General features: G+C 51.0%; 1 protein-coding gene across 9 annotated transcripts in view; it reads left to right on the top strand.

Annotated features, from left to right (window-relative positions):
- Positions 1 to 13,299, top strand: part of shot (dystonin-like protein short stop) — a 306,414-nt gene that overhangs the window by 38,845 nt on the left and 254,270 nt on the right. Inside the window, exon 1 of one of the 9 annotated variants that reach the window (XM_055068484.2) lies at positions 1,691 to 2,050. The exons of the other annotated variants lie outside the window; for them this stretch is intronic. Within the exon in view, the coding sequence (XP_054924459.1) occupies positions 1,978 to 2,050 (73 nt within the window). The 5' untranslated portion in view covers positions 1,691 to 1,977. Of the gene's footprint in view, positions 1 to 1,690; positions 2,051 to 13,299 lie in introns of those variants that run through there. 9 annotated transcript variants of the gene reach the window in all.

Genomic DNA, 13,299 nt, shown 5'->3' with positions numbered 1-13,299 from the left:
TTTGCAGCTGGTAAGGTATTGTATTAATACGGTGCATATGAGAAATTCGAACCGATCGTCTTGATCGAGGTTATAGGAAAAGAGAAGTCGTCACGCATATTACAAACCGCTGCGAAAATACGTGCGCTTGACGTTATTTACAACTTCGTTGGAGAAATAACACAAGATCCTTAGTTTGGCTTTAGGAGTGAATACCGCTCTGCCATTGTACTATATACGATGAAAAACAGGACGTATATTGGCTGAGCGCTGTGTGATATAGTGGGGACCAATCCTCCCGATAAGACCGGACGTTTCCTGTAATTAGGACTTCGCGATTGATGAGTCACATGTTCTCTGTGCACTGCTGACCTCTTCTCGCGACACTAGCGCATTTGGAGTGCCAGCAAAGCAGTGAGCTTGAACGTCAATGTTCGGTTCTTCCCACCTGATCGGTTTCTCAACGTGCATACAATGAAACAAGACAATGAAAAAGGAACAGACGAACGTAAACAAGAAGTCAGCTCAAACCTATGGCCATCCTATTAACGTTTCGCGTGAAGAGAACGTATCCGTTCTCTTTGAAGGCGCATAAGATATACTTTTCTACATCGGCGTAGAGGCCGTCTGCCGCCTTTTCAGCTTTCTGCCGATAGTGTCGCTATTATCCGCGGTAGCTAGAGTTACCGTATATGCTACCAAAGGTAGCATGTTCAGCATACAGCCATTCAAGTCAGTACGCAGCCACATACAGTAATTCTAGAGAAACCAAGTGCGAAGAACTCGAAGCGGCGGACCAGACAACGGGTGAGACGTTGACACATGTACATGGTGGTGGGCAGTCTCTCTAGATGTGTGGCCTAAAAGAGCTTCGCGACGCTGCGGCCTGCGCGGATTCGAGTTTTACGGTTTGGGGGAGTACGCAGCGAGGCTGAAATGTTCAAAAGAACCGTTCCAGCTCGCGAGCGCGACCCCTCGCGCAGGTGTTTTTACGCCACGTTGAACCGTTCCGTGGACCGGCGCCGCTTTCTCGGCTGAGCTGTAGTACTTACAAAGTCGTTACGGCCGAAAAAGGAAGAAAGAAACCGAGAACGGTGCGTTTGAATCCTTAGAGAGGTCGTAAACCTTGCGCCCTACGAAGTGAAATCCCGGTATGAGACCTTCGCGCGTTTGCAAAGTTCGTCCGCCGACTGGACACAAGGACGGGGTCACGTACAAACAGAAGATTAGAAAAAAAAAAGAAGGCCACGTAAACAAAAAACTTGCGCTTAGCAGGCAACGACGAGGACGCAGTTGTCAACCGCTGTTCCAGCTTGCGAACACAGATGGCGCCAGCGGTCCCATGGCTGTACGGTCGTTCGGTTACGCGAAGGAGGTCCACTGAGGAGCGTTACTAGGAAACGACACGGCCGGCGCGTTGTCCGGAAGGAGCGTTCGCCCTCCTCTCTGGAAGGTCTTGCTCGTGTGGCCTGGTTGGCCAGCTGCTCCCGCGAGCAAGGCTCGCGCCTTGTTGGCTGTGGCGAGAGGAGAACGTTATGCTTCGGGGCGTGTACGCGACCGTTCGTTCGGCTCACTTTCGCCTTCGGTGCGCGACGCCACGAGGCGTCGCGCCGATCGGCAGCGATTAATAAAAGCGACATGGTTGTGGCGGCAGCACGTGACTGCTAACTGAGCTGACTGAGCGCGATAGAGAACATGGCCGTCTGCAAGCAGCTGCTGGTATGCGTTTTGCGAGGCGGCGTCGGCGTTGGTGGCGCGTGCGCATAGGAGTCGGTGTGACGCGACGCTGCTGTGACTGCCGGGGCGAAGCGAGTGTGTGAGTGTGGTGCGTGACGTCGTCGTCGCTGATCGGCAAGCGGCGCGTCGCCTGTCCTTACACGGCAGAAACGCGGCGCTCCCACGCCGGCCTAGAAAACGAAGTGCGGAGGACGTCGTCGTCGGCGGTTCGGCAACGGTTCCGACCGGTGAGCCGCTGCCTCACAGACATTCGCCGCGAACATGGCTGGCCGCGCGACCGACTGCGAGGACCCGAACCTCCAGAAGTACGAGTCGAGCCTGTACAAGTTCAAAGGTCAGTTGTCGTCTTCGTCGCCTGTCAGAATTCGCAGGGAACGCTCGACATGTGTGCTGAGCGTCTGTTGGTGCTGTTACTACTTAACGCCCATATAACGCCGCGCGTCTCTCTTGAGAGAGACCTGCTAACGAGAACAGACGGCGCGGATAGCCGGATGCCTCCGCCCCTGCTCGGAGTCTCGCTCACTCAGCGTTTCCTTTTTTTTTTTCCTCTCTTCGCGGTACCTTTTCAGCGGTCGCCTCCTGCGAGAGATCGACTCTATGAGCGCGAACTTGACTAGTTTCTTCTGCTCGCCCCATGTAGCGCCTCTCTCTCATCGACGGTGATGCAGGCGCGCCCATGGATATTATTCCTGCCCGACTTCGTTCCACATCTCCCCCGCCCCACCGCCTCGCGCAGCCCAGGTTGATCGCCGGCGAACTCGATATCGCCCCCCGTGTTCTCCGTTCCGCTGGAATGTCTCCGCGAAGAATTCCTTCCTACGCATCACCGATTTGCAGGGGCTTGTTCGAAGGAATGCTACCTTGAAGTGGGGTTGCCTCTTATGAGGTCGTCGGTTTCCTATAAGAGCCATCTTGTAACCTTGAGCGCTTAGACATTACCTTTATTGCTGATCGCGGACGCGGAGAACAGACATGGACAGATAGTTTGTGTACTGCTGAATTCTTGCAGCGATAGTGCAAGTGAGGCAACGAATGCAAATCTCGCTTCGGCGGATTACTTGTAGAATGACGCTGTGACTGCGACAGTGTAGTTGCGGCCGAGGGAAAGCGCAGTGTCTCCATGCGGACGATTCCGTTGCCGGGAGTGGAGCAAGGAACGAAACGCACGACTCGTTTGGACTTTCGCCACTGCATATGGGCGTCGGTGTTTTGGGTCTGCAGGTAGCCGGAGTTACCAAGCAACTTTCACCGATTTCTCAGCGGCAGCGCTTCTTTATAAGGACAAGTCCGCGCAGCAGCGTTACTCCAGCTGTGTTATCTTTTCGCTTGAACTAGTCGGTTCTCAATAAGCTCTTCGCGATGCATTTTCGCGACACTGGCAAAAGCATTGGTCGCGACACACCCTTTGTGCTGATACGGTTGCTGGACAGTCGCCAAAGCAGCAACTGGGCAAAAAGCAAGAATGCGGCGGCGTAGTGTGGCGATACATTCTGCTCCGAAGTTACGCTGAGATTGTGAAACGGTTGAGGTCGTTGGTTTCGATTTCGAAAACAACCGACAGTTAGAAAGGAATTGCGCCTGCGCTTTATAATTCCCCGCGCGTTGACCTTTGTGACTTTAACGTTGAGCGTTAGGATGTCACGTTACATGTACTAGTTCAACGAACTGTCCTTATTCTAGATGGTTAGTGCACGAATTAAGTACGCAGTTGTGACTGGATTCCATCGTGCTCACCGGGCTTTTCTGCTTTACGTAGTGTTTGTTAGTTATCGTAGCCCTAGGTGTTGGTATAATCTTCGACGGGGAAAGAAATAGGCTGTTAGTCTATACGTGCATTTCTTGTTATACCTGTAAAGTCTGTTTGTCATTCGAGGGCCAGAATTGGTTTGAGGGCGGGGCGGCGTCTGTAGCGACAGAGACGCCAAAATTAGAACAAACGCAGTGGTGGTCCTATAGACCCGGAAGGGATAAAAACGCTCTATACATCGAGTGGCCAAGACTTGGCCTACAGCGAAGCAGGCTTGTCGACTTGTTTAACCAGCGAGCGCTCGTATATGCTCCAGTGGCCCGCACCGCATACTCGTGAAAGTCGGACCATGTCACGCTGGATTCGTCGCTTCTGGCCACGTCGCCGAAGTTGAGCAGCATTGTTCTTGGCTAGTAGCTGTGAGGCACGCTGTGTTTAGCTGCGGTCTTCATAAAGAGAGAAACGGCGCGCCAGTTCGTCGCCCACGCCGTGGTCAGTGACCAGCCGCGTGTATATAGACATTGTGCAGATTATTGGGGACACGTTACGGACTACATTCTTTAGCAAACAGCGCGAATAACGGGACACAGTAAAGAGGCACATGACACAGCGCCTGTGTCTTGTGCCTCTTTTCTGTGTCCCGTTGTTCGCACTGTGTGCTAACGAATGTGTTCGTACCGACAAGCGCAGCTAGCCACTATTCTGAAGTTACAGACTAATTTTGTTTTCCAGCACAATTTTTCCCACTTGCTTATACTACAACCTATATGTACAGTGATTTATTAAAGGTATAAGGAAATTATCAGACACTAGGTATTCAACAGACGGTGTCTTACAGTCTGTGATCTATATTTATGAATAAACACTTTTAGACTGCCAGAATGCTTTCTTTTTTTTTTTTTTGCGTGAGAGAATACGTTAATCCGTCGCAGCTCGTTTCCGCATCCGCTCGAGAGCCGTTCGGTGCGAACACACCTCGTCTTAACACGAGCCCTTGTAATCACGGAGGGGGCGAATACAGATTTGTCCGGTGTGCCCGATATCCGACAGGCGGGTTGGCGTGGCAAGCACAACTCCGCACGCAAGTGCGAAACGGGGTGTGCGTACTTGCTTGAAAAGTGACCCCGCAGTGAACAGATATTTTCAAGCGAAGCTGCTCAGACATTTCTTCGAGTTTCGACCGAGTTACTCGTTTTCACCTAACCGCATTCGCGAGCTCGCGAAACAGAAGTGACCGAAGGGGGCGCCCGCTTGGCCAAATCACGGAAGAACCGTGCGGGGGCGAGTCGGAACCGCGATGATTCCTCGTTCGACTCGTCAGTATAGTGCAGCGCGCAAATATTTAAGTTTTCCAACACGAATCGGATACTTCTGCATCGAATTCTTAACGGTCTTTGTTATTCGATTGGTCATTACATCTCTAATTTCATTTAATTTCTTAGTACCTTCGAGACCCAGAGGGAGAAACGGCAGAACTGCGAAATGCAGTAATACTTATGCTTATACGATGTTAACTAATAATTTACGAAAACCTGTAAGCTCTGCGTTTCGCCCACTGGGCAGCCTGTTTCTCGGCATCTAAAATTGTGCAGGCGGCGTCTCGCAAGAACGCTGACGAGACGCCAACGTGCGTGGAAGCCACAGGAAACCTTCGGTGTTACACTTCCACCTGCTTAAAGTCACGATGGGTCTATGAATGGCGCGTGCATCCAAGCGCGGTCTCGGAAGAGGCGAAGGCGAGCTCGGGGCGGGCCTCTGTTCCTTGGTGGACCGCATGTACGCCACAAACGCGTTGTGCCCATCGGCGTTCGGAGAAAAACGCCGGCGCGCGTGGATCCCGCGTGACGCATTTCCGGGAGAAGGTGAGAGAGACGCATCCTGGTGTTGGCGAGGCGACGAAGCAGCAGGCGAATTGCAATAATTGTTACTTACGTTGCATGCAAAGGAGCGCACCAGAAATATGTAATCGAACTGCGTCAAAGGCCTTCAACGTTACGTTGTAAAGAACGAGTTTTAATGAATTTTGCAATTATAGTGGGCTTTTATCATAAAAGAGGTCTTGTAACGAGTACTGCCACAAGTCAGTTTGCTTTGAACTTCATTCGTACTTATTTGTTCGTGGGGGCTAAGTTGTCGTGCTTATTTATTTATTTGTCTGCCTGCTTCGCGCTGTTCGAGCGGCCGAATGAAACAGCGCTGACATATTTATTTCCCTTTTCGGCACTGCAGGATGGGAAAGAGAATGAAACTAAAACGAAATTGATTGAAGTGAGTCAAATATTGCCGCCTGGAAGTTACATTACCACGTGTTTCAAGCACTGCGTGCAACTCGCCGTGTTATAGAGCAGCAAGTGGATGCAATTTGTTGGCTCCAGTTTCGTGAAAATAACGTCGCCTGCGGCTTGCTCAGCGAAAGAAAAGTTACGGGCGCTCGCACCTGGCGCCGCAGAAGCCAGTCGGCAGCGACGACGAGCGGGGATCTCGTGGCGCGTTGTCGGGACTCGCCAGGCCCACGGTCGCCGAACCTTGGCTGCGCGGCATTCGTCGCTTTGCCAACGCCGAGCGTGACGCGCGCGGGGTGTGTTGCAGTGCAGGTTTAAAAGCCGCCACCAGGGCCGTCGCCTCGGCGGTTGCGCAGGTCAGTTTGGTGGTCGCGCTTGCTGCGGTTTTGCGCCCTGTAGCTTGCTGCACCTGCGCCCTCACTTCCCCAACTGGCTCTCTTTGGCCGACTTTCCCGATAAGTTTAACGAAACAGCTCGGTGGACCTTTGTTTCGCTTATTATAAAGCGCGTCGGGTTTGGTGGTCTTCTCCCGAAGCTTAGCTGTCCAACGTCACTTAAGCAGAAAGCTCTTGAAATAGGGGACGCTCAGCTCGGTGCAAGATAGAAGCAGGGTCGATTGGCGCGGCGCGTGTGCAGGACCATAAATTACACCCGGAGCCTTTCGTGTGTTGGCTGGGCAGATTGCGTGTGGTATAGGCGAACACTCGGTCGGCTCTTACTGAAAAATGACCAATAGTTGGATAAACGCACTTAATTTGTGACCGCGAGGGTTCTTTATTATTAATTACCGCATTTCCGCATAAATCACGCTACCACGAATGTAACGTGAAGGAGGACTTTTGTCTCGCAGAAAAAGAAGCAAGCTATATATTACGATTATAGCGCGAAGTGGTAGCGCAATGAAGCACGAAACGACGCGTCAGAGCGGTTGACCCACAGGGCGCTTTATTCGTGGTTACGGCGAACTGCCGTCGCAAATTACAGTGAAATTTCGGACGGGTGCACGCTCAATTTACTCGTTCTCGCTGCTGACGTCATTGGCATCGTCCGCGAGAGCGGCGTCGCCGTTCGCGTTATATTACGAACGCGTCATATTACCAACCAGAATATAACGCGAGGCGTGTTCTCACACCGGAAGTTAAAAAAAAAAATAAAAAGCTCGTGCAAATAGGGTATTGAACGAAGGATAAGTTACTATGAATTGTTGTAACCGTCGCAGTCCGGGAGTTTAGTCGAATCCGCGAACTCTCGGCCGGAACCGATATGCCGCAGCCATTGAGTAATAATCAGGCGCCGAGTTGCTGTTCCCGGAGAAATCGAAAGTTACCGTATCTGTACGGCGCGGCGCGCGTGTAGACACAACTTCCTAACATCGGAGCGACAACACTGGGTTTTAATGCCGTCTTTTCTTTTTTTCTTTGGGCACAAGGCCTCGATGGAATGGGGAACGTATACGAGCGTGCGTGCCCCATGTGCTCTTCTCGCGCTTGAAGGTCTTTCCAGAGAGCGTGGCGTTGCCGACTCGTGCTCCCTGCCGTTCATCGCGCATTATGTCTGGTGTTATAGGGTGATCGAACACGCCCACCAAATCGGGAAAATATTCAAGAGGAAGGGAGAGAGAGAGAGGTGGTGCGTGTACGCGCCGCAACTTCTGAATGTCTTGTGTGCATTTTTTTTTTTTTACTCTTTTATACGCTTCGAAACATCTCATCATCGAGATACCTCGGGCGGCAACACGCAAGCATCCGATGTGCGAATGTTCGTCCGGACAAATTCCGAACGAATTCCGCACTGTTTCTATAACGGGGGCGTTCGAGCCCTCAGCTAGCAAATCTAAAAGAGCTGGAATATTCTAATTGATGTTTGCGTTAGAGTGTCCGCGGAATCTTGTCCACATAACGGGACGTTGTAAATGGATAGTGGTGGTACGCGCGGTTGCAGAGGATGAGGGCGGAAACGTTTGAATTCCGCTCTGTTGAGAGGCGCACTGCTGTCGGCGTCGCTTAATTTGATTACTATAGATTACTTCGGTCGTATTGAAGTTGGGAGTTAATGTCGACCCCATTTCGCACGCCCGTCTCTGAGGTCTGGGAATCGACGCGTGTGTACAGTCGGAAAACTCGCGTGTCGACTGTCCTGGATGTTGTCACTCTTCCTCGAACTGACGCCATCCGGCGCAGTGCGATTCGTCAGAGCAGCCTCCTGCAGGCTGTCCGCCGCCAGATCCTCCGCGAGCGTCACTTGACTAAAAATGGCGAGACAAGGTCGGGCCGTGGTGGAAGCACCCGCGGCACCGCGCGTGCTCTCGCCCGTTTGTCACCGTCGCGTCCGCGCTGCTGGCGCCGCGGCGGCAGGCATCTCTCGCGCGCTCTTTCGCCGCCAGAAAGGACGCGCATTGAGTCGCGGGCGCCGGCCTCCTCCTCTCCGGCCCGCCGGTGTTCGTGGTCTCTCTCCTCCCCCAGCAGTCGGTGAGCGCGCGCGTCAGGAAATGAGGAAGCGCTGCACGACTCGTGCGCAGTTTACGCTGCACCTCGCCGTTGTTTCATCGTGGCGTCGTCTGCACGTCACCGTTCGTTTCACTGGGTGCAGACTTCGTGCAGAACCAGAGCGTTGTCCGCACAGCGGTAGTAGTGCTCGCGCAGGCAGTGCCGGCGGGCCTGTGAGCAACTGTACTGGCACCGAACCGCAATGGACCACTTCACGAAGGGCGCTGTGAGGGTGCCGTGCTGCTGAGCGTGAGGTCGCGGGTTCGATGCATTCGCAGCGCAATAAATGCGTGGCTCACCTGCTTAGCGGAGCCCAATTCGCGCATGTTCGCGTCATTGGCTCGCTGTGCGAACAGTCGCGAAGAAACTACCTCGTCGTGGAGCTGTCTTCGCTGCTCCAAAATAAGTAGCCACGCGGCCATCTACGAGATGTGTCGCGTGAGTCCGGCGCGCTGTGCAGCCTGACGCCTGGCTCCCGGTATAGAGTCTCCTCCTGCGTGTCGGCCACCGGGAGAAGAATGCCTCGTTTCGAACAGCATTAAAGTGTCAGCAAAATGAATAAGGCTGGGTTCTTGCTTAAATGAAAACTGTTTATTATCTGCAGAGCGTCGGCGTGAAGCGTGTTGCTGCCTTCCTCGGCCGCGTCTCTCGCTCGTCTCCCTCGATCGATCTTCTCACCACGATGCCGTCTTCCACTTCGTAGATGGAGTTAACGGTTCCTGCGCAAACACAGTCGCATTCGCGAGTTTCAAGAGACCGATGCCGAATGCCAAAAGTTCCGGGCGGAAGCAGGAACTGTTAACTCCACCTACGAAGTGGAAGACGGCATCGTGGTGAGAAGATCGATCGAGGGAGACGAGCGAGAGACGCGGCCGAGGAAGGCAGCAACACGCTTCACGCCGACGCTCTGCAGATAATAAACAGTTTTCATTTAAGCAAGAACCCAGCCTTATTCATTTTGCTGACAAAAGAAGGCACCGACGTCGCAGAGGCTCTAAGCAAATACTACCAATTCGTACCTCGCCGTGAAGTGACCAAATTGCGAATTCAACGTTGGTGTAGCAGATGCACAATTCGTATAGCGCGATATCGTGTGACTGTTTGTGCGAACACGAGACGAAACAAGTTTGTAATGCTCGCGTGGGTGATTTCCGTGAGCTGCTGTTACGTAAGGACGACAACAATAAAGCTAATAGTAGTAACAATAACAATAATAAATTAGACAAAGACGAAAAAAAAAAAGGGCATCGCGTGCTCCGCGTCTTTTGGCGCACTTCCCGTCACCTTCGGCCCCCTCGTTTTCTCCCCCGTCACGTTTTCCTTGATTGTATCTTCGTTTCGTGCGCGGCGCTTCGACATGCGTTTGTTTAGCTTGCTGGCAACCGGCGGCATTCTAATTAGGAAGGCGGTTGATCGCTGCTCGCGTTAGGACAGCATCTCCGAGTCGTCTTTATATTCTAGGAGAGAAATTTACGACTAATTCTAATATTACACGTTTTTCGCACAATAGTAATATTTTACTGCCTAGGGCTCGCACTAATTACCAACAAAATACCGTGAGCTACGCCGCCATCGGAGTGTGGTATAGTGTACCCTTGGAGGCTAAAACCTCGTCCTCGTTAACTATTTTCAACCTTTCAGTTTGCCTGTTCGTGAGCAGTTGATTTATATGACGATCGCTGTCGTTACTTCTTTCTCCTCTCGAGTGAATTTCGTGTATTCTTATTTATGTTCGTACAGTTACTTCATGTCGTGCGATTTATCAGGGTTCAATTTCTATTTGATTGCATCTGTGACACTTCGTTATGCCTTCGCGTATTTACTCACTTATTCGCCTGTATATGTTATTCAGTTTTGATTAGTTCTTTTGTGTTCGTTACTTCCTTTCCTTGCCAACTCCCTGTATTTGTATGAATTGTTTGCTTGTATTTCGCATTTGATTCTGTTTGCAAGCTTGTATTGTATGACTTCATTTCGCAATTGCTTCTGTTATATTATTTTTACGCATATTTTAACAAGAGGTCCCATTGCAGTGTTCACGCTAAAGGACCTCATTCTGTATACCCTATCTCCACATGTAACCCCCCATGTGACGTTCAATAAACTCAAACCCAATTTGACAGCTGGGCGACCCAGCTAGGAAACGAAGAAACGCGCGACTCCGCAAACGTTCCGGCAACGCCTTGTTCTCCAACGTTCTCCTTCCGAAGCGCGAATGTTGCGCGCGTATGGACATCCGTCGTCTCCCTGCGTGGCTCGGCGCACTAAGACAGCGAAGTTGTCGTGGTCGTTGCTTCGGTGATTAGCGTGCAGTCAGGCCTGCAGGGAGGTCGCACCTCCTATTTTGTCGTAGGGAGGCGCATTTCGCAAACGGGATAAATATGACGCCGGAGCAGCGAGATGCTACAAAAGCACGAACGGCGCTGTGGGGTAACGGCTGAGTGACCGGCTGATGTCAGTGTCGCGCGTTTGTAAAAGTTATCGCTGAATTGTCTAAAAGAAGTGCGGTGGGGCGTGACGAAGAGTGTAGCGTAGGGGTGCTTAGGTGTCTGCCTATAAAGAAGACATTGTGTTTTGTAAAGTGCGACATTTACGCTTTGCGCGGCGGTACATGTCCGCCTACTCTGTCCGCCTCCATCCATCCCCTCCAGCAAACTTAGTGCTGGAGGGGGTGCGGTGCCTGCGTTCGCTGGTACGGATTCCTCCGCCCAGACAGCTTCCGTCGAGCCACCTGCATCGTTCGATTCGCTCGGTCACAGGGAAAAAAAAAAAAAAGTTCCGCGCCGAAGATGGCGCAGTCTGGCCTATTGTGCGATCGCTACCTGCCATGCGCACACACGCAGGAACACACGCGTATACGATCTCCCGCTTTGCCTTGTCAGCCGACAATCGATCGCGGTGATAACTGCGGCAGTGAGCGGGCATGCATGGACCGATCTATCGCTTCGCGCAAACACCGCGCATCCGCTGTCAGGTGTACTGTGCATACATGCACGTCCGGTGTCACTGTGCACACACCTCTGTTAATATCAGCTGGGACTATAGTGTTTGTTGACGTCTTCCTCGGTAATTGTGTGGCGGTCACCTGAACGCAGCCTTGGCACGAGCCGGACCCCCTTTGTGTGTAAGCTCGCCTTGCGAACAAACGCAGTTCGAGGGTTTCTGCAGCACTACAGCTTAAGGAACGATCGACGGAAAAGTTTGATTTGTCAGATTATGAAAATAGAAGACGTAGAAAGAGAGGTGTCACAATGTTATTATTATTATTAGAGGTGGGCGTATGTCTATATTTCGGATACATATAGTAAGTACCAAATATCGTTTGCATTTACGGCAGGAGTATTTATTTCTGTATGAATAAATTCCACGCTTCTAGTGACTAAGGCAAGAGAGACGGGTAAGGGATAAATATTAAACACGAGAACAAGATCACGCGTTGTCATTAAAAGAACTGGACGAATAGACTCTCAAAACAATTACATAAGAGCCTGGTTGCAAACAAGCTCTCCAAGAAAAAAAAAAAAAAAAGAGGGCCCCTGTGTTACTAAGCTTTCCAAGAACGTTAAAGGAATGGTTGCCCAACTAACATCAGAAGTTGTGAAAAAAAAAAATTGGGGGCGATTTAGCGGTAAACGCGACAGAAATGCGTTAGCATTACGTCGCACCTCTTTGACGTCCCGGATACATTATTTAAACCGCGTTCACCACATTGCCAAGTGTTGCTCGGGAGCTCACTCGACACGCGTCCTGCCTCTTCGAGGGTCGAATTGCAACTGACGGTGTTCCGGAGCAGACCGCTACCACGTGGCCACTACCCCCTCCCCCCCCTCCCCCCACGCGCACACGCACGTACACACGCACACTTTTTTTTTTCTTTTTTTGCAATTTGACACTCCTAATGCTTACTCATTAAAAGCTGTTGAATGACTTGTGGGCCGTAGATCCATGTAAAAGAGACCGTTGAAAGGAAAACATCACTGGTTGCAGCGTTAAAGAAAAAAAAGAAAAAAAACCCCTTCACCTAACTATAGACGGGCAAGAACACTGACAGACGACAGGCAGAAATCAGAGGTTGTCATGTAGGCTTCCGTCGCGAAACCGAAAAAAATTAATAAACATAAAGCTTACAAATCCCATTTTGTATCTGCATTGCTTCGAAAACTGTTGTCGTCGTCACACTTCTGACAATTTGCGATACTTTGTTTTAGCAGGCGGAGAACAATAACCAGACTTTCGGTTGTTGCGAAATGTTTAGCTAGTTTCGAATATTCGAAACTACCGTATAGTTCTTTTTCCAATACGAATAGTATTCGAGTTTTATTAGAAGAATCGAACGTTCGCCCACCGCTGCATTATTATTATTATTATTATTAATATTATTATTATTATTATTATTATTATTATTATTATTATTATTATTATTATTATCATTATTATTATTATTATTATTATCGTCGTCGTCGTCGTTGTTCTTGTTGTTGAACACCTGTAGACACCATGAGAAGGCCCGGGTTTGCAAATTCTTGAGAGTATTCAATTCAGTTTTATTGTTAGGTGCACCACGTTTGCATCTCGTGTCAATCACTTACGGCTCGTTCGCACCGGCGACTGACAGCGGTCGTGCGACCCTGGTCGCAAAACTGCTAAACCAATCAACGGCGCGCCTAAAGTTACGTTAGTATGTGTTTTATCCGGCGTCCGCCTGCGTCGCACCAAATAAAGTCCACTCCACCGTGGCAGACTAATGTGATTGGTGTCTTGCCTCGTGATGCTGGGGCGCAGCACTTCCAGCAACGTGTCGAATGTACGGTGTAGCATTCGCAGGAAACCCAACAGCAGCAAAAGGAGGCACAAAATTTACGCACCGGTCCCCACGCAACGCGAACTAGAAGTTGCAATCTACTATCCACATTACTCCTCGCCGCGCGGGCGGCGTTCTAGCAGGAATGCTCTGCCGGCCACCTGTCGCCAACTGCGGCACGGGCGCGAACACTATAGCGTCGCTTTTTCCTCGGATGCTGCCACAGCCTACACCACGCACGGCACAGCACGTCAGCACAGTGACGAC

Source organism: Dermacentor andersoni, chromosome 9, assembly GCF_023375885.2.
Source record: "Dermacentor andersoni chromosome 9, qqDerAnde1_hic_scaffold, whole genome shotgun sequence".
NCBI classification, from domain to species: domain Eukaryota; kingdom Metazoa; phylum Arthropoda; class Arachnida; order Ixodida; family Ixodidae; genus Dermacentor; species Dermacentor andersoni.
Note: the sequence above shows the minus strand (reverse complement) of the source record. Positions and strands in the feature narration are given on the sequence as shown.